Here is a 27,409-nt window from a genome sequence, read left to right as displayed (position 1 = left end):
TTTCAAGGAAAGTATTGGGAAAATTGATAACGCACAGTATTTACCGGTTCATACAGTGAAGTAATAAAACAGTGTTCATATATTTTATATTTCCCACCACGTGTCTTATTGTCATAACAGTTGATATCAGTGTACCAAGCACACTGTCACCTTATAAAACATAGCAATGCTGGTGGAAGCAGCTGAAAATATGTTTTCTAGATGTTTTAGCTTACTGTACAGCTGAAGGTTATACTCCTGAGAGGTTTACTTGCAATGACACTAACAGTGTAATTATGATCAACTAGAGACAAAGCTCTTTTATCTTAACAAAGGCCTTTCTCTATCAGATGTAAAGCTGCAACAACATGAAAAATAACTCTGTAATTCCTCCTAGAGTTTTTTTCCCCCATATTTTATAATAACAGTTTGCCATGAATATTAATATAAAGATGTCACTAATGCAGCTTTGGGTTAAATAGTCATTGAAATTGAAGCAAGACAACTCTTAAGAACAGGTGTCACATCAATAGCATAGTTTGCAGGATTTGCATCAGTTTCCTCGAGACTCGTTTGACCCCAAACCCAGTTTCCTACTCCAGTGTGCCCTGGCATTGATAGTTTCCAATAAAATGTACATGTAATCTTCGTGTATAGACTTTTGTTGACTTTTATTAGTTGTTGGATTAACTCAGTCTTTCAGAAGATGAATTCAGTTGGAGATGTTGAATGTTTTCTTAAACTGAATAGCTTATTTTTTTGTAAAAACATTAACCATTTCACTAAACACTACTTCTGGTTGTCATAGTGAAGCGTAACTTAAAACTATAGATGTACTGAAGAATTATATTTTAGGTGCAATGAGTTATTTATTGACCAATCAGCTAAAAGAAGCAGATCATCTATGACACTAATGTAAGGTATACTGGGATCTAATTAGGAGAGCAAGGCAAGTGTGGGGGCTGAATAAACATGCATCTGTACACAAGAGATTTCCAGGAATGCCCTAAGCATCATAATAATATCACACCACCTCTTATCATGTCTAGCAGTGGGGCCCACTCAGGAGGGCAGAAAAGCCGAAGCTGGGCTACAAGGAAAGATGTGGAAAGAACCGTAGTGAAAAATGAGAGGCAGCCACACAAACACGAGGCTTCACTTTGATTTGAGAAACCTGAAAACTGTGTGAGAGCGAAAGAAACAGACGAAGCCACGGGAAACTGTCAGATTGCGCTCCTGTTTCCTGTTTGCCGACACAGCTGAGGAGGCCCTTTGTAGGTTGTTTCTACTGGCCCAATTTCTATGAGACGCACACATACACACAGAGTTAACAGTCAAACACCAGCTGCATATTGTATGTACTTTCTGTCTGCTCAAACACTCAAATGCATTTTTGCTCATGTGTACTTTTACCATGGTTTTCTCAAATGCTTCCACAACTCACTTGCCCTTTCTAAAAGACTATTATTAGCAAACACAGACTCCTGGATTCAGTCTGAATGTTATCTGATGTGTTTAGTGGACAGCTGTCCATAGACTGCAGCAGACTAAACAGCTGCCTAGAAAGGAGGACTCCCTCTGTTTAACATAGTTTATTTGTTGTTTAGGAAAAAAAAAATCAAGAAAAATATTTTCAAAGATTGATCTTTGATTTTATTGTTCCTCTTTTTTTTTTATTTTTTTTTTTTTATCTTGCATGGTTCAATTTTTAAAGGCTAAATAATGTAAATACGTCTGCATAGTTTGAACTCCTTGGTGAGTAAAATTATGAGAAAGCCATATGTATGGGAACATGGTTGCATGTCTGCATGAGTGAAAGCAGGTGTGTTGACCAGTGTACTTTTACAGTTCATTTAGTGAGTGAAATATAGGCAACGCAGTAACAATCCTCCTAATACTGCCCCAGTAGAAGTCTTTCCATTGCATTTCTGTGTTGTGATCATTATTCATAAATCAGGTAAAATTTAGTTCAGCCTGATTTGCTGTTTGCTCTTTTAGTCTCATGTTGCGCTGTTGATATAGAACAGCTTCTATCAAAACTACCTTTCACTCCACTGTGAAGGTAGTGGTCTGAACGCCTATAAAAATATCAGAAATGAAATCAAGCTTAGATCTAGTTTAGTGTCTTTGTTTTGGGTCAGATAAACTGAACTCAGAGTATCAGCAGGTCTTCCCCTCGCTGTAGGCAGTAAACAGTGTTATAAAATGTTTTCTGTGGTTGTGGAGTGCCAGGAGACATTGTACTAGTATAAATGAAAAGTGTGATTGTTGTGACAGTGGGCTGTTAATGCTGGAGGCTGTTTCAGCTGGGCCTGTAGTACCTACAATCTCCTGGAAGGAAATTGTCTCTTTCATGATTAAATAGTTTGTTTTGTTTTTTCTTGCAAGGAAACTAATTATTTTTTTCTTTTACGTTTGATCCAGCCCTGATTTTTCTTTCATATTTCCTTTAATTTATTAGAGATAAGTTATATTCTGTTTTTTTGTTGTTTTTTTTTATTTTTATTTTTTTTTATTCATTCATTCATTCATGCCAGTCCTGCGATGGACTGGCGAGCTGTCCAGGGTGTACCCTGCCTGTCGCCCAAAGCGAGCTGGGATAGGCTCCAGCTTCCCCGCGACCCTGAATTGGATTAAGCGGTTTAGAAATGAATGAATGAACGATTAATAAATATAAACTTAAAAAGCCAAATTTAGCAATAATATGCACAGTATTTAGATTATGTCTGTTGGAAGAAGTGTGTGTCATGACATGCTACAGTCAGTTTCTGTGTATTTTCGCTGCCTAGCAGTGGCATGTTGCACTAGCTACACTAGAGTTTATTTCTAAGAGTTAATTAGCTATTTGGTTTCTGTTCATGCAGTGTATACTCAGGACTGTCAATTTCAGAGCAACACACACACACACACATATCAAGGCGCGCATTTACATAGTGCAATAAAAGATAACATGATTATAAAGTACTGTTGCCGTGGTAATTTCATAACCGATTAATTTGCAGTTTCACATTCGCTTAATTACGCTCAGCATTATTTGTTGGAGAGCCATAAACTTCATTGTGATCGTGGGGGATTTATTGCAGTGTGTGTCATTGTCATCGCTTCATACACATAAATGGATACTGCAGTCGTAATGATAGACAGCATTTTAAAGAACAACAGTAGTAACAGCTGGATTCAGCTGATGTTACACATAAATTGTCCACATGAGACTGTTTTAAGTACATTTAGTTGCTTCAGTATTTCTTAAATGATCATTGTCCCTACTGACACATACATCTGAGTTTTGCACGAGGTTTTTCTGGGGGTATAACCAGAGCATCAAACAGATATTAAATGTTTTAAGAGTTAATCTTAGGTTTACAGGCATTTGTCTTATTCTTTTTATTTTACGTTTTTGTCAGAAATTTATGTTTGTATGTTGCATGTTGGACATAAACAAAATTTTAAACATTTAATAATAAAAAAAATTTTAAAAAAAGAATATTTCAACTACTGAAAAATGAATTTATATATAGAAACATAGATAAATAAAGATGCCAAACAGGATTTCTCTTGCAGATTCTTGCTGTTTCTGTAAAGCGCTACAGCTGCTGTCTGAGGTGGTGTAGTCACAGCAGGTACTGCCCAGGTCAAGAGGACAGGATGTTCCACTCTCTCTCATGCTTCACCTCCTCTAAATCACAACACAGTGGAATCTGGACTGCCTGCATACAGCTGTTGGCACTGAAGTCCATAGGCAGGAGAGTGAAAAGGGCTTGTTTCTGTCCTCTACCTGCCATTTGCGACCAGCAGTCTTACAGATAGCCCCTTTAACCTCTAATTGTAAACTAGTTTTACCTCACTGTGTAAGGTAAAGTAGAGTGTGACTGTTTTTTTAAACGTTGAGATATCTGGTAAAATTTTATAAATGGTCTGATCTATAGAGCAGTTGTCTTGACTGTACTGTTAGATATCCATTTAAATTCAATTTCCATCTCTGTGGATTGTGATGAAGGGAAGAGTTTCTCTTTTAATCACAGCTTTGCTGTTAGTCTTGTGTAATGAAACCTTTTAATTGTCTCACTTGGAACGTTTGCAGCTCATGTTTTAAACCCTGAAGGAGGAATGATACTGAGACCTCTGAAGACATGCCACCTTTCTTTATTCATCATTCTTTGATAGTCTCTTCTGCTTCATTTTATTAGATATCTGATAAGTATCTGTTATGTATGTGTTTCCCTTTTTCTTCAGCTGAAGAGATGTAGAGGCAGTAAAGGAAGCAACATGACACATGCAAAATTATTTAAGATGTCATGCTTACTAGAGAAACAAAAATGACTAAATTCCAACTTTGGGAACTTTTTCCATCAACTATGTGCACTTGGAGTGTCCACAACTTAACAAAAGAAGGTTGTTTTGTATAGTTTTTTATTTTTTATTTTTTATGAACTTTACAAATACAGTCGTGATCCAGCAGTGCAACATTTAGGACAAGTTTTTGTCACTGAGTCTATTATTGATTTGGGGAAACAGTGTGACTTGCTCATTAATTATGCATCACATCAAGTGTTTCTAGGCAACAATTCATTGGTCAAATTTCAGAACAGCAGTGCAAAAAAGCTCCCAAGCATAATTATTATTGATTTATGAATGAATAAATATAAAGATGGAAGAAAGCTGTAGCTTCTGAAGAGTCTCATAGCCTGCAAGTTATAGGACAAATACTTGTTCTTTTTACATATGCCTTTTCAAGACTGCGTTAGGGGTTCCTTGTGCATTGAGACATATTGAAACGCAAGTATACAGCAGGTGTTTGAAGTTGGTGTGCTGCCTATGTGCCTCTCAATCAGCAAGGAGAGTTTTAACAGTGGAGAAACGTGCCCACCTCAGTGTCATCTTAAACAAGGGAACCCAGCATCACTGAACACACCACTCTCACCAACAATTCTGTCATCAATCAGATGATCCCACAAGGTTTGATGTGTATAAGCACATTGCAGTGTGAGAAAAAAATCCACCACTATTACCAAGCAGGAACAGTGGAAGGTAAAAAGTGTAACTAGTGTCGTCTGTTTCTTGATATAAGATCATTGGCTGGAGCCAGAAAACTTGGCGCAGTGAGAAGCAGCAGTCATGTTTAGACCAACAAGACTTTCAGGTAGTTTCTAAATGCTTCATTTGTGTCTTCATATTGCTACGTGTAGGTGGAAAGCCCTTGAATATTTTCCATCCACCCAGTTTCAGCAAAGAACTTTCTGTTGCCTTGTGCAAGCTCAGGTGGGGGGATTGGATCAAAGTCAAGATTTGATGCATTGGATTTCCTTATCTAGGCTATTCATTATAAATTTGCTCAAATTGATGTGTCTGTAAAATGATTGCTTTGAAGTGGCGCTATACAGATGGAAGCTGAACTGAATTAAACTGTTTTAATAAAGCTTATATTTTTATTTTATTTATGAAATGTAAGAAAAAAAATGTTCCATAGTTTGACTTTCAGTGTTCAGCTTTCGGCTACTATTTATATGTAGACTTGCTTAAGAACCAGAAGTTTGTGATTTAATGAACTCCAACCTGTTTGGCCATGTGCAAGGGCGGTGCACTAGGAGGTAGTGGACTAACTGAGAAATATGTTTGGCACGTTACGTCACTTTCGTCTTGCTGGGAGTTCATTGTAAATATAAATATAGAAATCATTGCATAGATGTTTTTAACTTATTTGCTTTGATAGTTGTACAAATAGACTCCTACAGTTGTTTTGCAATGTGACAGAAGAAACTGGAAAATATGTGAAATATAGCGTGTTTCCTAAGTTTGCCTGCTTAAATATAGAGTATATGTGAGCCAGAGAGTACTGGGGTAGAAAGAATACAAACTCAACCCTTCGATAATAAATCTGAGGTCAAAACTTGAGAGGCATGACAGTCTACCTGTTAAAGGATAGGTTTCTCCTGTGGGTGCTGAATGTTGCCATCTGTGCACGTCTGCTCATAAAACTCACACTAGAGGTATCCTCTATCTTCAAGGTCACGCGGCATGTTTTTCGGCTTTTATTCAAGTGCCACAGAGACCGTTGATGTGTTCTTCCCTCTCCCTCTCTTTCACCTAGCTTCAGCTCTTTGATGTCTCCCCAGACAACCTCCCCCCAACCTCTCGGTCTTAAACAGTTGGGCAAGCATGCTATCATCTTTTCTCTCAGAAAATTAAGATCCCTTTAAAAGGGGAAAATGGGATGTCTTCCTCTGCGTGAAGCACACACAGCCCCTAGGCCAACGTTTGATGTGCATCTTTGATGAACTGGGAATTCTCCTGTGAAACCTCGCAGCTGAGGACTGTGTTTTTGCAAATAGGCTGTCATAGAGAGTGAGTCTGATCTCCCTTTACTCCATTTCACTTTTCCTGCAAAGCGCTGCCTTGGGAGACCCACGCTCAATAAGTCACGCCTGCCAGAAGCATTTATTTGTTTTTCTGCTGATCAATCTCTCATTTTCATTAACATAAGTACAGCAAAGAGAAAATGTCCACTTTAATCAGTTTGATGTTGTTTGTGTTACTGAATGTGCAGGACTTAGCTTGTTCTTTGAAGAGAAAATAAAAACCAAAGCAGAGTGGCACGCTATTGGCAAATAGTGGTCTAATTGTAAGCGGATTTGGAGCCAAGCTGGTTTCAGGCAGTGAGACTGGAGCACACGGTGGAGCGCGCAAGGGGGTGGAGACTTTCATGTGCACACACACACACACACACCAGTCTCTTCATCCCTTTACCCTCCCTCTCTGCCTCCTTCCCTTCCTCCTGTATGCAAGCTCTCTTTTTCATTCCCCCTCCCTGTCCCTCATGGTTTCTTTCCTCTGATTGGCTAACAGAGCAGCCAGCCGTCTTTCCCCTTCCCCCAGCTTCCAGAAGAATCTACGTCACACATCAGAGAGTCCCGACTGTGTAACGATCGCCTCCATAACTATTATTATACGTTGTGGCACAACCACAAAGTCCTCTGTTTTTATGAGGAAATCACCCCTTAAAGCCAGCAGGGTGAATTGACCAGGAATTACTGCCTCCATCTGCTGCCCTTAATACAGTAATAATGACAAGAGGATAATAGTAGATCACTGCGAATGAAGGCGAAGGGGAGAGGGGAGCACAGGAAGGTGGGGAGGGATGAAGCAGAAGAATGGAGAGGAAATGGAGCAGATGTAGAGGACTCTGATGAGGGGCGAGTTTCAGCACTAGAGCTACAGGGAGAGGGAGACAAAACCGATGTGTTGTAGCCAATAGAGGGGCATTGTAGCAATTACATAGGAAACTTCTTCATGCACATTTATGCTAGACACACACACAGAAGAAAAAGGGAAAAGAAGCATCGGGTCATGATGCGAGTGTGGCTGGATCTTCAACGACACCATCTTGCCCTCTCCCCTCAGCGTAGGCCTCCGCATTACATAAGCCTTTGTTTTCATATGTGACGGACTGGCCGCATGTGCGCAACTTATTCACCGCTTCACTGCACACACTCAGGATAGCAGCCAATGGTGGTTACTTGTTTAGGTCGCGCAAAGACGTCCCCCGCCCCAACAGCAGGCACGCACACAATTGCGCATTATGTCCGAACAGCTGATGTTTTTGTTGGCTTAAGTACAGTCTGTGTACATTTTAAACACACTTTTTTTTTTTCATCCGTTTTAGATGGTAGTTTATCAGCTTATTCTATTATGTAATGAAATGGGCTGAGGTGATTATCCAGTGTGTCTTGTGTCCCATAATGCATCACAACTAGTGGCAGTTCTGTGACCCCGAGCTGATCCTCCTGAATGATTTAGTGGTGGCCCCTAACCTCATGCCTTCCCATTCTTATACAGTACATCAGCCTGCTGAGGATTTTATACTCAGCAGCTCTGCCAGATCTCTTGTTCACTCAGATTTGATGTGGACACTGGCGTCCATGCAGCTGCAATCAGTATTTTTACAATATCAAATAACAGTAGCTAACGTTACATGTAACATTTGTAGAGATGAGTCTACAAGGAGGTATCGTCTCATTCTGAAGCCCACCTGAGGTTTGTGAAGCTTTAGATTTTAGTATCTCATTGCTTAGTCGTCCAGTTGGAGTTTGATTGGTATTTTTCAGTCTGACTGCATGCACAACACTGTCTTTGGCAACAAAAATTCTGCTAGACATCATCTGTTTAGCAGTGTAAAACTCTGGCACAGTTAGCAACTAGCTTGTGAATATAATGAAGCATTTAGCAGTAAATGAGCTGAATATTTTCTTCAGGACTCTGCATAGACTAAAAACTGCTAGAAAGACAAAATAGCGGTGTAAAATTAGTAGGGCAGCACAAGCACAATTCTAAATGTTTCTCTCAAATCTTCTGAACAATTCATTCATATTTGGGTGCATCATTTTAAATAGTCCCATAAATAACCACAACTTCTACAGATTTAAAGTTGATATTAATGCATGTTCAGCTGAAATATTCCACAAAGAAAAGATACAGAATCCAAGCTGAGTACAGACTACTGAAAATGGCTGGTCAGAGCTGACAGAGACTTGGACTCTGTTGCCAAGGGTAACTAAAGCTAGTGGGACACAAGCACTTTGCTTCAGCGGCTGTGCCAGTAGTTAATAACTAACAGCTTTGTTTGAGCACCGAGAGGTGATCATTTCAGGGGCTATAACTTGCCACAACCTATGAATGGGTCTGAGTGTTGATGGGTACTATTTACAACTTTGTCATGTAGGAGGCATTAGGATACAATAATGAAGAGGCAGGTCTAAGTCCATTATCTGGTACTTGGCCTCTCTGTCACTTTTAATCTGTGAACAGGCACCATGGCAGGCGTTCTCAGAGTTATGTGTCTTGTGCCATCCCTACAGGCAGAATTTTATTTCAACAGTGCCACACTGAGATTATTACAGTCCTCTGGTTCTCCAGAGAGAAGTCATGTGTTTAGACTGACCGCTGCCTGGAATACAGCTTTAGGCATCCAATGGTGACAGCAAATCTTGTGCATTTTATGGAAGTCTCATGATTTGCCGTTCTGAATTTAACCTCCCAAAACTGAGCACAGTTTTTTTGTTTTTGTTTTTGTTTTTTTGAAAAAGCAGCAGAGGAGGACATGCAAAGCTTTCCAGAAAAGCTCATTTTATTTATGTGCTTGCTTATGCTAGATACTAACAGTTGTTGTCTATGTGCTACAAAATCTAGTCTTATTTGTACTGTTGTTGTTATAACGGCTGCAATTAAGTGTCTAACCAATAACCAACAAGTCTTTTGTAACAAACTTGTCTTTAACTGTTTTTTTTTTGTTTTTGTTTTTTTTAAACACTGGACATCACTCAGCAGGTTTACTGGTGCAAAATACCCCCTCATCCCTGCATCTCTGCTTTTTTTTTTTCACCTGTCCCCTTCCATCATCCCACTTTCACAGTGCCAGACTCTGCCAAGCTCGACCCCACCCCTCTTCTTCCCCCCACCAACCCCGGTGCCATCCCATCTGTACCCTCAAGCAGTGGAAATGGCAAGCGTGCCCCCTCCGGAGGCCAGCCGCAGACAGCACAGCAGCCGCAGACTCCACTCCAGCAGCGCTACCCCGCCAGAGAGGTGCCCCCTCGTTTCCGTCAGCAGGAGCACAAGCAGCTGTTGAAGAGGGGCCAACCTCTGCCCTCTGGGAGCCTGCTTCTCATCAGCACAGGACATCCCACCACTAGTGAACCTGCAGCAGCATCAGTAGCCATAAACTCCTCTCCATCCTGCTCCTCTTCCTCCACAGCCAGCTTGCCCACAGGTCAGCCTTGACATGCTGTTGCCGAGTCGCTCTCTTGTTCCCTGTCTTTGTGTTCGTTAAAAAAAATACTGATAAACATTGCAAAACCTTGCAAGGTAACCTTGCAGTTGAATAGCTAAAGTTTTTTTTCTCTGAATTAGGCTCAGCATGTCCATGACCTGACATAAAATATGTCTATGACTTTAGCAATACTGAGAACAGTGACTTTAGGGTATTTAATAATGGACAGATGTTGTTTTGATCCATTTTATACATTGTTCTTACAGTAATTAAATAGCCCCTTTGCATCTGGTTCTGCATAACATGTATCTTTAAGCTTACATTGTAGAGCTCACTTCGTCTTCCCAAACAGCGTCATAGTTTCCTCTAAAGTTTATTGATAGGAGACAACAAAATTCTTAACTACATGAAGAGCAAAGGAATATGTAGACATAGCAGACAGTGATGCCATGGTTCAGAAATCGGTTCATTTCTGCAATACATGATACATAATCCAATAACAAAGAACAGAAATTTTGTTGTTGATATTTTGAAAAAGTAATTGCACGATTTCAGAATGAAAGTAAAGAGCTTGTAGGTGGTTTACAATTGCCGTCCTTAAATTCTTCTGCTCCAATAATTTTAAAGATTTTGGTCTTCATGCTGTCATAAAAGTGGCTTTTAATAATCAGTGTTGGAGTTTGTTCATTTAGCGCTGGTAATGTGTGGATTTTCATTTATTATTAAGTTTTCCCTGAACATGTAGCAGGCCTGTTGCTGCGCCTTCCTTGTCTGCCACAGTGTCCCAAGTTATTTACCATCTCCTGTTCTGACTACATTTACAGTAAATTGATCCACATGTTTTCAGGATTTTGGCATTATTTCTGTTCTGCATTATAAGTGTGTGTGATCTGTGTTTTGAAAGACCAAACCTGTATTTACAGTGGTCTGTTATATGTCTCAGTGCTTGCGGTGGTGTACTTGTAGATGGGTGCAGGAGCACTTGCAGCACAGGTGCTGCTGACTGTTGTTTATTTTCTGCTCTGTCTGGCTGGGAATTAGAAATGGGGATTGAGGAATACAGGGGTAGAGGATAGAGAGTAAACACAGCTGGCCTTTTTTTTTTTTTTTTTTTTTTTTTTGCAAGTGTGTGTTTTTGTTCCTGCTGCTTTTCTGTTTCTTAAGCGGCCAATGTAGTCTGATTACCTATTCGTGGAGTATCGTATAAAAAATTATGCATAGTATTTAATGTATGTGCTACAGATTTCCACAAACATGAGAGATCCATGTGCCTGCACAACCTGTGCAGTCGCTCATTGTGTTTATGGTTTTAGTTAGAAAAATTTGGACAGCAACAGCAAACAATGAAGAGTATGCATGCGCATGACGAAGGTAATGAGAAAAAAGTCACATTTTCTTGGTAAACTGAGCGTTTTTCTATTTAATTATGTTATTTATTGTGTGCATGTCTGTAAACTGGGGGGGGGGGGACCATTGGCTTTTCCATGGAGCAGAGAAATGTTAAAAGAAAAAAAAATGCTACATGGTGCTGCTACAAGGAATTGTAGTTTTTACATAGAAGGAGCATTTTGTATCAAATTAAAAGGTTCAGATATTGATTTGACAAAACACCTGGAGAGAGGTTAAAGGGGCGTTAAGCGCATCTATGGATTCAGATCTTGATAATCTAATTGTTAAATGGATAAAAATGTATTTGATTCATATTTGACAGTGCCTCCGCTTGGTGGGTGTATCACAAGTTATTGCATGACTCTAACAGTTAGTCCTATTTCTTGGTTGGTCAGCACACAGTCTGTGGGTCAGAGTCAGGGTTAGATCACAGATTAGTAAATATGTACGTATGCAGAGATGATCATTTCAATAATCAGTGAAAATTAATGTGGGGGGGGGGAAAACTAATTTTGACTGAAGTGAAATTAGATTGAAAAAATATTTATAAAAGGTGATAGGTCGTAAAACATTTTCAGTATTTGATTGTATGCAAGTACCAGTTATTAAATAATGCACCACTGGGAAGTCCAGTTTGATTGAGGGATGTGGTTTAAGACTTATATAAGCTCATATTGATCATATTTTTGTAGTAATAGTTCAAAATTAGACCTGCACACACACAGAATTTTTCCACCTGTTCCATTTTAAGTCACCATCATGACATAAAAACCAAGCCAAAATATTGAGGGGCTCAATTGGATATCATTGCAAAGATTCCTGAAGAACACATTAAAAAAAAGACTTTTTTTTTTTAAAAAAAAGCCTATAAAACACCTAATACTGGTGGCTAGCAGTGATTTGAAATGGAATGCAGCCCATTTACAGCAGACAGCACAATAAAGGATTGGAATGTACCCTTCACGGGAGGAGGAGAGGAACGTTTGTAAAATAAGTAATAAGCCCGTAGTTTTTCCAGTGAATAATCTTTTTTTAATTAAAGATCCACTGCTAATGAGAAGAAGCCATTTTATGGTTGTTTTGCTAATTTTTTAAAGTTTAAATGGCCTAATTTTCTGCTGTTTTTCCTGATTTTGTGAATTGCTGAGGATTTAGAGTTTGTTGGAAGGTGCTGCAATGATTCTCGTATGATGGGATCAGGAGTCTTCCTGTATCAGTGCTGTTGATCAGCAGTATGGATAAATGATGACAGCCCACTGTTCTAAACAAATGGGCTAAAAAACCACTGTTGTCAATTCAATGAAGTCAGAATGTCTGAATCAGGAGTCCACTTATTTCTAGCGCTTTATTGGTTGTTCAGCCTCCTCCTATACTATTACCAGTGTTAGCGGTGAATTGATCATAGGAGAATAAAATTAACTTTTCAATCACCACACCTACACAAAAAATGTTATACTGAGTAAAACTTTCCATAAAAACACTGTACCATAGTTAAAACAGTGAAATGATGATAAAGCATTATGTATTAAAATCATTTCTTCCGTGCCACCATTGATTTATCATTGCTCTGATGAGCTCAGGATTGCATCTCATATGGACGAGTATCCGTACATAATTCTTCATAAGAAGCAATGCAAACCATTTGTGAAAGCACCCTGAGGTGGAAATTGTCAGTTATTTCCTAATAAAGTATTATCTGCTCTTTAAAAATGAGGATGTTTTTGGGCACTTTGCACCGTCTCGGTGACACAGCTTACTTTACCATAACTGAGTGGCTAAGCATCACTCAGCTACTCTCATGCTGTTTGAATGCAGATTTATGTCCATGGTGATGAGATGTTTATCCTCTCCTTGTCCCTTTCTCCTCCTTCTAATCATTAGCCTCCTCCTCTGATCTGAGCTTCAGCATTTCCTGTGTTTGGAGGAGGAGCAATATAGCCAGTTGGCCAGCTGCCTTAGTGGGACTGTCCTGGCATACTGTAGATAGAAAGACTGGGAGAAAGGGAAGAAAGGAGAGCAAGCATGGCAGGAGTCCAGGTCTGTGGGCTGAAGTGACTCATGGCTTACGGTAAAAGCTGCTGCTTCTCTCCACCCCTCTCTGGCAGACTGGCTCAGCTCTGCTTTTGCTCTTCGTACGTCTTTGAACTGGCAGATTGTATTAGGACAGACATTGGAGTGGACCTTCCACCAACAAAAATAAATTGAGGTTTTCTTCCTACGTCCAAACATAATGCATGCTGAGGTGGAGCTGTAATGTTGAAGGCAGTTAAAATTCAACAAGAAGTTTCGCACAAGCACGACACTCCACTCTGTCTTCCTCCTCTGCTATTCTTTATGCTTCTCCTAAGCCTGTTACAAGACTAAAATATGCAGCAGTATTCTTCAACACACACAGCACCACAGGTAATCCCACCTCCTTCACTGTGTCTGCACTGCCTGGTCTGTTGAGTGAATGATTATCACCCTCTCTGCTTTCATTCCACACTGATAGCCAACAGTGGAAACACACTAGCTGCATTCATTGCTTTTCATTTCCTTCTTCTCTCCATCCAGTGAGTTCACCTCGCTTCGTATTTCATTACTAGGTCACATGTGGGCACTCTTAAAAAGAAGAGCAAAAAAAAATAACTATATAGTAAATATACAGTATATATAAAAAAATCTTTTCTCTCCCTCCTATCTTGATGTGTACTTAGTTTGGCAGAAAACATAATACTTTTCTGAAAATTTGAGGAGTATTACACATTCCAATTTCATATCAATAAAAAGTATTAACATTAAGTCAAAGAGGTATAATTTTTTAATACATAAAGGATTTTTTTTAAAGCACACATTAGTCATTTCTGAGACTTTCCTTGAAAAGCACTCATCCGGCATGGGCTGTCTTTGACTTTACTTAGTTTAACTATTGTTGAACTAATTAGAAAATGAATTTTTTAAAAATTAAGCCAATTCTTTTTACATTTGTGCAAAAATAATTTTATGGGCTATTGTTGATAGTTAGTAGTAAATAAAATAATTACCAGTATGAAGTTGTAGACTACATGACATGTCAGTGTAAACAAGGTTTGTGAAGTGAAAGAACAGTCTGAGTTTGTGCTAATAGCTTGACTGCGCTCTAGACTTGATTTGCTCTTTAAGTCTGCTGATGATGCTGTAAAAGAGCCTTGGGAATCCCCTCAAAGAGGGCTGGGATGTCTTGTGATGTGATTAAATATCAGCTCACTGTTAACCACAAATGTTCAACATTCGCTGTCTTCTCTTTTTTCTCTCTCTCTCTCTCTTTTTTTATATCTTTGTTTGGCTTGCTCAGCATCTTTGCTCTCGCGACTTTCTTTGCAGCCTTCAGTGTTCTCTGACGCATATGTTTTCCTTCTCCACTTCCACTACACCAAAAATACAGCTCACACATGCATGCTGTTGCCCTTAGGCAGTCAGTTTTAGTTAGACTGTGCATACTGTATGTGTGTCAGTCTTCCCATATAGTCCGATTCCAATTTATCTTTTTCACATGGCTAACAATCCATATCCCAAGGCTCTTTCATGTACTGGAGGTATGAAAGAACAAGCTATTTTAAGACTTACCAGCTAAAGACAGGTCTTGACCTCGTTTGTTCATCAGAGAAGAAAAGGGGATACTGACAGGCAAACATGATGGCCAGATATCTTACTTTTTAGTTAAAGGGGTACTATTATGGTATTTGGAGTTTTCTGAGCTTTCTACAGGGTTACAGTGTTGAATCCTCATCAGACATGTGAATGGCACGGTTTTTTATCACCTAAACGCATGTTTGAGTTTGAGTTGCAGCACGCTCTCCATTCGGTTTCCATGGCGACGAAAAACGCGTAGTTTTAGAGAGTTTATTCTACTTGGAAATCGTTGTGACGTCCCGGGGGATAAGATTCTATGATTGGTTGCCTTCTACTGGTTAACAAGGGCATGTACAAATACATCAGGCGGGTGGAAAACGTCGGATAAAGTTATTTCCAACGATGGCTGGTGAGTTTACCAAAGAGAGACATCCTGCTGCATTCGTTGCTGTGGGTTGCTGTTTTCCCCTTCGTTTTCAGGGAATGATTCAGGTTCCAACATGTAGGGCTGTATGCTATGTGTTGACATTGTATTTTTTTTTTTTTTTTTTTTTTTTTTTTTTTTTATTGAGTTCATATTAGCCTAATCCTTCTGTTTATGAGATAAGTTACAATGACGGCGAAAGCAGTTGCGGTGCGCGCTCCCGATGTAGTGCAGTGGCGGGAGGCGGGGCTTAATGTGGAAGAGTCTCAATCCACTCGTTTTGCCCGCAGGCTGATCTGACAGCCTACGGAGAGGGTCGGTCTGAAGTAAATAAAGCGATTTGTGACAATAACTCGATCAATCCCAGCCTTTCTGGTCTTAGAAATAAAAATAAATTAGCCTGAAATGAACATAATAGTTCCACTTTAAACACATTTTATTGTGCTTTCTTTCTTTGGCCCTTAAGTTAATATTGATATTGTGATACATTAATCCCAAGCAATTTCTTTGTTTCTTGCACATACATTGGCAAAATCCCCGGTATAATGCTATTAATTATTCCACTCGTGCTTTTCAAGTGTTAAACAAAAATATTGTTTCATTGCAGACTGATAAACTCCAGTGCATTTAAGGATCACAAACCTGCCTCTTTTTCAGCTGCAAATCCCAGTAATAATTTGAATTTCTACATTTACTTGACATACTTTGTCTCAGTAAGTGGGTGGCACAGTGATAATAAATTACAGTGAAGTCTGTCTCACAGAGCCTCGTTCAGAGTTGTTTATATTCACTTCTGTGCATTTTTGTTACTCTTTTAGATTGCATCACTTCAAATACTGAATGTGGAGTTTGCAATCATTAAACAAAGAGAGGTAGCACATTCCTGGTATGTGTGTGTGCATGTGTGTATGTGTGGTGTGTGTTTTCATTGGATAGCTTGTTCATATGGCTGGCAGCATGCATTGTCAGCTTTGTACCATCCCTTCTTTCTGCCCCTCAGGGACTTCATTAAGCCAGGATCAGTACAGCTGAGGCCCACACAGTCCTTCTAGATCATTTCCTCTTCTCTTTCCCCAACATCCATCTCTGTCCTTCATTTTCTATCTCCTCCATCTTTGTTCTTTTGGAAGCCTCCCTTGTTTTTACTCAATTCCCTTCCCCACCACACCAGTCAGCATACTGTAGGTAGGCCAAAAGAAATTTGATAAACTACTGCAGTACCAAGCTTACATAAATACTGGTTTATCTTCTTACGTTGTCTTTTACTGTGAGGAAAACGAGAACACCCACAAATGATTCTGTTTAAATAAATAAATCAGACTGTTGGTTCAAAAAGCATGAACATACCCCAGGATGCTGTACTATTCATAAAGTTCCAAATGACAAATTCACAATGACTGCACAATCATACAAATGTGACAAAATTATCCTCAGCATCTGGTTCTTTTTTTCAGAAGTGTATATATATATATATATATATATATATATATATATATATATATACACACACACACACATACATATAGGAATCTAAGCTAATTTCAAAAATGGAGGGTACACCTGCCGATCCGTGTGGAAGTAATGTGTGCATATGCTAACCCCTCTTTTCAAAGTGTGGATGAAGATGAACAGATTCTTTGTCGGCACCCTGCTTATACTAATACACTAAGAGCAAGTGGCCGTGACCTCACCATGCGTTAGGTCCTCACAGTAGACAAGCACAGAGGACTGAACGTCAGCCATAAAGGGACTCTGTTCCCTACTACACATTGACTTATTGTGTTGTTGTCAGAGAGCATTTGTAAACAAAGCAGCCTTCATCTGCAGGGGTTCTGCTCTCTCTTTTTTACCAAGCCCTATGTCCTTCCTATCCTCCTCTGCTTAATGGATATTTAGTTGCCTCCTTTGACATCCCTGTGTTTTCTGCAACTGTAATAGCATATTTGTAATCAGATTACCATCCCATAATAATGCCATGTGAGCAGATCCATACAAGCTTGCCCATTTTCTTTGCCCCCTGTCCACAGTGCACTTTAGTAAAGAGGCTATGTTCTTTCCGAGGCATTGTTTGTCATCACAATGTTTCTCGGGGACGGAAATAATCCCCATCATGTATGATTTGATAATGTCTATTCACACATAAACAACTGCAAATGTGTTGGGAAAATTGCAAGTGCAGCGCTCGTCTGATTTTTCTGAGGTTTCTTTCTCTCTCTCCTGCCTGCTAGCATGTTGCCCACAATGGAAAGCCATGTGAACAGCACTAATTACAGACAGAGCTAAATATTTAGCGACAGTTTTGAAAGGATGGAAAGATGGAAAGGTTAGAAGAAAGTTTTTGGGGTTTTTTCTTAACCTCATACCTTCTGTAAGTATAATGAAAGTCTCCCCCATTTCTCTCAAACACTCCCACCCCCTCCCCCAGCCAGCCATGTTTCACTGCTTTTCCAGAGAGGGAGAATATCCTCCGTCAGGACAGGAATAGAGCGTGATATAAATAAAGCCAGAGGGAGGCAATAGATAGAAGAGGAGAGACCCAGCCAAAGCAGTGTTTGTGGGAGGGACAGAGCAAGAGTGGTGAGGAAGGAAGGGAGGTTTGGAGGTGTGGGGTGGGGGTGGTTGTTTCATGCCGTGCAAGAGCTGTGCAACTTCTTGGCAGCATTTCAGAAATGAGCCTCAGAAGCTTGGCGAGCCGAGCAGACATATTGAGACAAGGATGGTCGCTGCGTTGCACAAAACCTAGCTCTACAGGATGGTTGGGAGGCACCTCTCCACAGGTATAATATTACTGTGCAGCACCTCTTCTCTGCTTTCTCCTTTCTCTGTGTTTTTCTGCTTTTCCCGTCTCTTCTGCATGGCTTTGGCAGCTTGTGTTTACATATGCTGTGGAAAAATACTTTTTAATATTTAAGCTATACCGACAGTATATTGCAATCATGCAGCATTGAGTTCTTTCATTTTGTGTTATTGTTGTAAGTCAGGCCTGCATTATCAAAGCAGCAATCGTGGAGATACAGACAGTAGATGAGAGGCTTTTTGGCTCTTGTTCAGCACTGAGAAAATGGCGGTCCTGCACTTCTTAGTGGAGAGAAACGCTACAGAACGACAGCGCTGTGTGTCAGAAACAGTGCCCTCTGTTTTTTTCCCCACTGCTCACTCACTGTATCCTCTCTCCCTCTGCTATAGTGGCAAGTATTAAAATAAGCTTGGGACCAGGGGGTGGCAGACAAATCCTGTCACTTTCCGTATGCAGTTATAACAGGCAGTGTATTTGCATTCAAACCATGTATGCACGTGAGGGCGCATGTAAACAACAACAACTGTAGCATGGGGGATAACTGAAATTAAGCGCTGAGGAGGTGCTGGTCTTATCGGTGAAGTGGTGTGCAATTGCATTTACTTCTCTCCATGGATCTCTGATAAACTGTCTAAAGCTTTAGTTTAAGTTGTCAGATCAGTTTTAAAGACAGATTGAGGCTAATGAGTTGAAGAGGAAAGGAGACAGGCTTCCCAGAGTTGATACATATTTGTGCATAATGTCATAATTGTTGTGACTAGGAAGAAATAAGGGAAAGATTTCCCATCTGCTTGATAACGTCTTATTTGAACAACAGAGATCTGCTCTCTGTGACCTTAAAGCAAATTTAGATAGTAAGTTTTGTTTATGGTTTGTTTTTGTTTGTTTTTTTTCATCACAAAAATATGGACAATTAAAACTGTTGTGCTTTAGATTTTGCATGTGATTCAATTTGCAGCTGGTGAATTTCTGAACCTGTGATAATCACAGTGTAATGATAGGAAATTATGTAGCAGAAGCGAGATCACCACGAGTCCATTCTTTTTTTTAAAAATTTTTATTGATGACTTTGAAATGGCCAGGGATCAGTGGTGATAAATAAAAAGCTTTTTCAGATATTTGAATTTAAAGAAGTACATAGTTTTAGTAATATATGACTGAAAATTCAGCAGGCTTTCCTAGATTATAGAAATACAGCTTCACCAAGTCACTGGGACAAGTAACATTAAACATTACATGAATTACACTTGTGCTATCTTATGACATTACATCATAAAGCAAGGCTGTCCGTGTCCTGAAATGTCATAATTAAAGGAAAACATATGGAAATAAAAATAATTTCACTGAAGCATAATTTTAATTTTTCCAATGTTGGTGTGTTTTGGGATTTTTTTCCACTAATGAAGCATACAGCACAGTCCACATGCACAGAAGTAGAGAGTTTTCATGTTGCTATGGTATTTCTACCTTATTAAGCTTATGTGGGTGTAATGACGTGTCTTTTGCCTCTTCGCTTTCATGCTGTTGCTCGTGTTCATTGGCGTCTTTTATTTTGTTCTTTTTCTGTCTGCCTTTGCAGAACTGCCTCCACAGAGTGGCCAGGGAGCCCAGTATGAAAATCCCCTCTGGGGATACCTGCAAGCCAACAGAAGTGCCACAAGTGCTGCATCTACCACCAGTCTCAGTGGCTGGGATCAACTGATTATTGACCAGAAAGACACAGAGGCTTGGCCTTCTATTACCCTCAGCCAGAGCCAGGTCCCTCCAGGAGGATGCCCTTTGGACACTGACCCTGGTCACCTGACCAGCAGCAGCAGTAGTACTAGCATTAGTTGTATTACAGTGAGTATGGCCACTGGAGCCAATAGTCAGACAGGCCACTTCTCTGCCAACCACCTTAGCAGCAAAGCCAACAGTGGGTCTAGCCCTGCCAATCATACTGGAACCAGCATCCTCTCTAGCCAGGTTACAACCAACCGCAGTTGGGGCTCTGGGCCTGGACCCTCCCATTGCCCCACTCAGTCCTCAGTGGGGAGCGAAGGGAAAGGTGACAGCCTAGTGGCGGGGGGAGGAAACAGGGGCTGGGGTTCCTCTTCATCAACCTCCACCACCAACTTTAACTTGAACCTAAACCCTAATGCCAATCCATCTGCCTGGCCCATGTTGGGGCATGATGGGGGTGGCACTGGGGGAGGCAGCTCAGGGGGAGCCAACACCATTTCACCTCCTCAACCTACACCTAACCTCTGTAATCCATCTGGCCCCCCACAAGCCCAGACCAACACCTGTTCTGGAGCTAACACTAACAGCAAGTCCTCTGGGATTGGCAGTGCATGGGGTACTATAATGACTTCTGAAGCATCAGATCCCCACCCCACCCCGTCCACGAATGTGTCTTTCAGTTCAGAACCTCAGAACCTTAAAACTGATGGACCAAATAATACTAATAAGCAGGAACCTCCCAGCCCAATCCGAAATTTGCCTGGCTGGGGTAGTGCACCTGTAGGCTTGGGTTCTATGGGACAGCCACAATCAGGAAGCTCACAGGTAAATGGAGAAGAGGATAACTCTGTATGGGGCAACAGTGGCAACTCAAAGCCAAATTCATCAAAAGAAGGACCTGGCTGGGATTCTGCCTGGAGTCATGGAGGAGGTGGAGCAGGGAACTCTGGAGGCTGGGGTGAACAGTCTAGTGGAGAGTGGGGGAAGCAGCACACTGAAGAGACCCAGGGAGGCTGGGATGCACCCAGTTCTCCTCCCCAGGATTTACAAGCTGGTCCTTGGAGCAGAACTGTCAGCACAACTGGTGCCAGTGAAGGGAGCAGTGACAGTATGGAGGGACATCCCCAACGGAGAGGACGCTCATCCAGAGATGATCCAGCTCCTCCACTGCCTGCCCAAGATCTAGATCCCAGGGTACTGTGCAACACTGGCTGGGGACAGACCCCTGTTCGCCAGCATACCAGTTGGGACATGGACGATACTAAACGCAAGAATGATGTCGGCACTGAATCATGGGGGTCTGGCTCAACTACTCCAAATGATGCGCAGGGGCCCTCAAACACTAACACAGCCCCTACTCAGAGGACTGACCACGGGAGCAAAAACGATGTGCCTGGTTCTCAGGGAGCTTCTGGTTGGAGTGGAAGTATGGTTGCTACCAACCAGCCCAGCTCTGGTTGGGGGGAGCCATCCAATAGCATTAAGCACCCCAGTGGCCCAAGTGGCTGGGGAAACACTCCCCAAGGAGGCCCCAACACCAATATACCCAAGAATGGTGGTCAGTCATGGGGAGAAGAGAAATCAACAGGATGGGATGATTCTCACAGCAAGACAACATCATCCCAGGGCTGGGTAGAGCAACCCAAAACATCCCATGCCTGGGGCACCAGTGGAGTGAGCAATAACACCGGGGACTGGGGAGAACCTGAAGAAAGCAAAAAGAGTCCCAATAACCCTGACTGGGAAAACCAGCGAGGTTGGGGAATGTCTGTTTCAGGACCTGGGACTGGAGGAAGTGGAAGCTGGAGTGAGGCAGTGCCCCCGCGTCCCAGTGGTCCACCTCAAAGTTGGGGGGGCAAGCCTCAGGAGGGGCCCAGCAGTAACAGTGGAGGAGGAGCTATGGGCTCTTGGGGAGGGTCGGGTTCAGTGAAGCAAGGTGCAAGCTGGGGTGGTAGTAAACAGGAACCTTCAGCTGAGCCAACAGGCTGGGAAGAACCCTCCCCGCCTTCAATCCGACGTAAGATGGAGATTGATGATGGGACCTCTGCTTGGGGTGACCCTGGTGCCCACAATAAGGCAGTCAATCTGTGGGATAGAAACAATTCAGGAATGTCCCAGGGTAAAGTTAACACAGGAGGCAATAACCCCCCAGGATCCAGCACCAACCATCCTCCTGCTCACAATCACCCTTATCATGGGCCGCCTGCACCTTTGCAGAACCATAGCCAAAACACTCCAAACCCAGGCCCCACAAGTGGTCCTATGGATCCTACAGTGCAACACCAATCTGGGCCATCTCACAACAGGGGTCCCCTGATAACTCAAGGTAAGACAACATCAGATTCATTGCCTTGTTGTATACAGATAAATTGAATTGAAATATTATTAAGGCTATTCAGTGGCATTTGATTTAATGTAACTTAGGCTTAATAATTATTGTCAGTTTCTTTTTTTTCCTTTTGACTGTTCAAAATAAAGATGCCAACCATGAAAGCTGCTGGTTAGGTAGTTAGGGAAGTGCACCATTAAGCTCAAACCGTTGATCTACTTAAAGGTAAAATCTTGACCTAGTTTGCTCTGGTTGGATTTACATCTAATCAACTATCTGAATCAGTTAAGTCAGTCCCAGCACAGTCCCTCCAAGAGGCTCCTCACATTTCACAACATCAGGCATGACTGTGTGGGTCACCCTGGCAACCTGACATGGGTACCCAAAGGAAGCACAAGAATGCTGTTTACAAAGTGCCTTGTGAAAATACTGATTCACCACAAACAGTTTGAGACGGATCGGAAGTGTGCGATTATATGGAAGCCACCATCTGTCAGTAATTGAAGGGAGGAGTTGGAGCAAGCCCCTCGGCAGCGAGAGAGGGCAGACGCCCCCTGCTGCCTCTCATTTGACCCTGCATGCTGTGCCCCTGTTGGGTCTGATAAAAGCTGATAACAGACCTTTTGATTGCTGCTGAGCACATAGTGGGTTAACAACAAAGATGAATAGCTCAGTGGTCATCACAAGCTGTACGTTTGTTTGTCCCTCACCAGCTCGTGTAGATAAGTCTAGCTTTTAGACCAGTCATACCAGAAGGTTGACTGTTAACTATAATTTTGGAGCAGCCTTTAGGTGTTGACCTTTCCCCAGTGGGAGAGCTAAGCTGAGCCTGGCAGTGCTGCAGACGTGGAGACAGCACTCCTCCTCTCATGCCAGAAAGGAATCAGAAATGCCAAATCCTAAATGGTCACCTCCTCCCTCTATCAACAATCCTGCTCAGCCAATCCCACATTTCTGCCACCGTGCATGGCAAGCAGTGCAAACTCCAAAAGACAGACAACTTAAAAGTAGATTTTATTTGAATGAATAAGAATCTAATAAAAATCAAATAAAAAACTTACATAATACTTAATGCAACACTGCATTAGATGATGTTTTGTAGATATTCAGCATTAGTATTTGAAATGTTGTTTGACTTTATTTCCTGATATTTCATGCAAAACGGAACAGTTCATAATTGAAAGAATACTGTTTTTCTGGTGTTCTGTAAACACAGAAGAAATATAATGTTTACATTAAATGTTTTCAACTGCTTAACATAGTTTTTGTCGTTGCTGTCATTTCCTAATGGCTGCATTTTGATGAGCATCTTAACATAGCAGGTTTGTTTGTAAAAGCCTGGGGGTCTGATGTGTCTGCAGTATCAATGGGCACATTTGTTTTTGGCACTTGGCATCTTCTAACCGAAAGCCACTTTTTCGTGTTAATAATAATTCAACAAAGTTTTAAAAACTAGACAGCACAGCATTATTAAGAAAATCTAAATCACAAAGAATCCTAATGGAATTAAATACAACATATTGCTCAGAAAAATAGCTTTTAATATTGTGTAAGTATCTAAAACATTTTTCTTAAGTCTGTGTATGGGTTTATCAGCTGGGAAGTTTATTATTGACCATTGTTCTTGTCTGTCCTTCAGGTTGGGGAGAGATACCCAGCTCCCACACAAAATCTGAGAGTTCTTGGGGGGAGCCTACACCGTCGCCAGTCAGTGTGGATAACGGCACCTCTGCCTGGGGCAAACCTAGTGGGAGCTCAGGAGCCTGGGGAGATGGCAACCCAGACAGCTATAGCAGGGGCAACCCGACAATGACACCTGCATCTTGCAAACCTGGTAACCAGCTCAATCCTGAATATCTCATTGAAGTGTGAATATAAGTGAGGAATAATGACATCACACTGTTGCTCCACCTCTAAAATAAGTTAGATCCATCTCTGCTCTGATGAGTCAAGTCAAGGACATAAATACAGCACAAGGGAAGTGCTTCAGGTTCCACTTTTAGTTTCACACTGACCCCTGCTGGCTGCATTATTTCTAAGAAAGGTCATATTATTGTACACATGGTAATTTTACATGTTAAATGTCCATTTCTTGGCAGTTTTGTCCAGCCTTCCTGTACCTCCGTGTTGCATTGTTCTAATATTAATATATTTTTGAAATGCTAATTATTCTACTTTTCCAACTTATTTAAACACTTTTGCACCATGTGTTAGCTACTAGAAATACTACCTACAAAAAAGCAGGATTTTAAAAAAAAGTCTTAACTAAGGACATTGATATTTTGATATGTGTATGATGCCCTTTGCTGCATTTTGCTTTATTGAGCGTGATGTTCATAACTCTTGCTTTCTTTTGATGATTAGTATAAATATAAGCCTGTTTTTTGTTGTTGTTGTTTTTTCACATTGCTTCTGAATTTACATTTTCTATTTTGTGTTTTAAGCCCCCAAACCTATGCAAGACGGATGGGGAGGAGGAGGCGAAGAACTCAGCCTTTCAGGCAGTCAGTGGGATGCCGAGGAAGGAGACATGTGGAACAGCACTGCCTCCCAGGAGAGCAACTCTTCCTGTAACTCATGGGGCAATGCGTCCAAAAAAGGCCCACAGAAGGTTTGAACCTGCTAATTGTGTAGTGAGATATCTTTTTAATCCCCTGGTAATGTAGTAATATTCCAGTAAACTATTATGTTAGCATGTTGATCATTTTCTCACCATCATCTTCTTCAGGTGAAGGTCCCAGGGAAGCAGGAAGATGCTTGGATCATGAATCGTCTTATCAAACAGCTGACAGACATGGGCTTTCCGGTTAGTTTAAGTGACTATAATCAATACTTTTCTTTTCTTACAAACATGAAAAATCTGATGTTTAAAGTACTTGTTTAGACACAAATTAAATTACTTAATTTTTTTTTCTAATTGACTAAACAAATCATTTAAAGAGAAAAGTAATTATTACTTTAAAAAAATGATATTAAATTAGACATTTTTAACTTTTTTTTAATATATTTTTGTACAAAAGTACTTCAAATGTTATTACAAGAATTCAATAAATATAGATTGACAAACACAATACTTATTGGTGGGACTGGTTGTCACTGGAATTGGAACTTGAAATTAGCAAAGTGAGTAACCCAAATGTACTTAAAAGTGAACCAGATTTTAATCTAATGTTTTTTATTAAAATTTTTCAGCAATACATTTTTATGACTACATTTTGGTGTTGATATATTATCGGCAATGGTTTCCGGTTAACTTCCAGAGAGATCCAGCAGAAGAGGCTTTGAAAAGCAACAACATGAATTTGGATCAGGCCATGAGTGCTCTGCTGGAGAAGAAGACAGAGCTGGACAAGCGTGGGATGGGAATAGGCGGCCACGACTACAACAATGGGCTCATCAACAAGCCTGTCAGCTGCCCTCGACCTCCACTTCTTTCCAAAGACCCCTCAGCAGATCCTCGCCTGCCCTTCATGGATAAGGTGACTCCTTTATTTATTGATTTTCATTTAATATACCGTATGTAAGGAAAGGAAAGATCCGTACACACACGTTGCTGTTTCACAGTAAGAGATAAAACTAAGGAGTGGAGAACAGATTGTGGGATGTAATTTTACCTTGATGGGAGTAGTTTAATTTGTCTCAGACAAAATCCATAAATGGGTGTCAAAGTCGAAAGGAAATTATTTGAGACATTTCAGAACTATTATTAGAACGGGAAAATTGCTTGTGTGGAATAGATTTTAAGGAAAGTAATGATAGAAATGACCCTGCCTTCTCATGACTCTTCCTTTGTTGCAGATGCAGAGTGGAATGTTTGGTGGTGGTGGAGCAGCACAAGCCCGGGCCATGCAGCAGCCGCAGCCGCCTCCTCAGCCACCAGTGCCGCCTCTTAGCTCCTCTCAGCCTAGTATACGTGCTCAAGTGCCTCAGTTTCTCTCCCCTCAGGTATACACTTGCTTGCACATGGCGTAATTTGTCATTTGTACATACCTAATAAATATGTCATTTTAGTATATGCGGTGATGACTATAATTAATGACAAACATTGTCATGTTTAAGTGTTGTTTCTTACCCACACCCACAGGTTCAAGCACAGCTCTTACAGTTTGCAGCAAAAAACATTGGTCTGAATCCTGCACTTTTAACCTCACCAATAAACCCTCAACATATGACCCTTCTGAATCAACTTTACCAGCTGCAACTGGTGAGTCCCATCTAGTTTCAGTCTGCTTCAGTTTTAACAGATATAATTCTCACGTTTTGGCGTTGGGTCTCATAAAGACCTCTGACTGTATTAAAAGCATTTATAAAATCAACTTTAACTTTGTGTTTTTGTTTTATGAAACCACATAGATGGAGCTACTTCATCTGTACTGTTTAACGGGTTTTATAGATATTTTGACCTTTTTAACGTCTAAATCGTGCTTGTACCTCATGCACAGGCGTACCAGCGTTTACAAATTCAACAGCAAATGTTGCAGGCACAGCGCAATGTTTCTGGCCCCATTCGACAACAAGAGCAGCAAGTATGTTCATTTCTACCATCCACTTTTCTCCATTTCTATACATTTATCATTGTTATGTTGGCTGTTATAAGTGATAAAGTCATTTAGTACATTTAGATCCTCAATATGTATCCTTCATGATGTTTCAGGTTGCACGCACAATCAATAACATGCAGCAGCAGATCCAACAGCACCAGCGTCAGCTGGCCCAGGCTCTGCTGATGAAACAGCAGCAACAGCAGCAGCCCCCTTCCCACTCTGGCCTGCACCCCGCTGGAGCCAAATCCACCCTGGATTCATTTCCAGGTCACCCCCAGACTCCAGGCCTCCCTGACCTGCAGACCAAAGAGCCGCAGTCATCTCCTAATACCTACAGCCCCTATGCTCTCTGTGAGTGGTACATCTTTACCCTCTGAGTTAAAGAAAATGATTGCATTGCACTTCATGCTGACTAACATCTCTCTGTGTCTCCAGCTGGACTGAATCCAAACATGAATGTAAACTGCATGGATGTGGGAAGTCTGTCAATGAAGGAACCACCCCAACCCCAGTCACGACTGTCACAGTGGACACATCCCAACTCTATCGAAAGCCTCTCTGGAAACTCCTCTCCTCTTGAGCCCAATCTGGGAAAGCATGGTGAGAAAAAACTAATGAATTCTGGATGCTCATTTGTAGGAAACATGTCATATCTGATATGCATGGTGTGTTTGTTGCAACAGCATTACTTTCCCCAAAACATTTGTAGATCATTTTATACCAACCGCATCAGCCCAGCACTCAGAACTTGATTACCTGAAAATCTTCTGTATTTAATGTAAAAGTTAGCTTTAATATGTGCATTTATTAAAATTAATGTCAACAAATGAAGCAATTTAAGGAATACTTATTTACTGTTTTGGGGGGGGGG

The 27,409-nt window shown here is 41.0% G+C and overlaps 1 protein-coding gene across 3 annotated transcripts in view; it reads left to right on the top strand.

The window, feature by feature from the left end:
• The window catches only part of tnrc6c1 (trinucleotide repeat containing adaptor 6C1), a 43,957-nt gene that overhangs the window by 9,301 nt on the left and 7,247 nt on the right, over positions 1-27,409 (top strand). The window contains exons 4-14 of one of the 3 annotated variants that reach the window (XM_079252943.1): positions 9,386-9,742; positions 19,523-21,991; positions 23,634-23,828; positions 24,439-24,605; positions 24,723-24,800; positions 25,255-25,473; positions 25,793-25,939; positions 26,079-26,198; positions 26,437-26,520; positions 26,649-26,889; positions 26,974-27,138. In XM_079252943.1, coding sequence (XP_079109069.1) covers positions 9,386-9,742; positions 19,523-21,991; positions 23,634-23,828; positions 24,439-24,605; positions 24,723-24,800; positions 25,255-25,473; positions 25,793-25,939; positions 26,079-26,198; positions 26,437-26,520; positions 26,649-26,889; positions 26,974-27,138 — 4,242 coding nt within the window. Of the gene's footprint in view, positions 1-9,385; positions 9,743-17,827; positions 17,924-19,522; positions 21,992-23,633; positions 23,829-24,438; positions 24,606-24,722; positions 24,801-25,254; positions 25,474-25,792; positions 25,940-26,078; positions 26,199-26,436; positions 26,521-26,648; positions 26,890-26,973; positions 27,139-27,409 lie in introns of those variants that run through there. The other 2 variants (XM_079252945.1, XM_079252944.1) reach the window with 2 other exon arrangements.

The sequence above is a fragment of the Telmatherina bonti genome, assembly GCF_933228915.1.
Source record: "Telmatherina bonti genome assembly, chromosome: 14".
Classification (NCBI taxonomy): domain Eukaryota; kingdom Metazoa; phylum Chordata; class Actinopteri; order Atheriniformes; family Telmatherinidae; genus Telmatherina; species Telmatherina bonti.
This window is presented reverse-complemented; position numbering and strand designations above follow the sequence as displayed.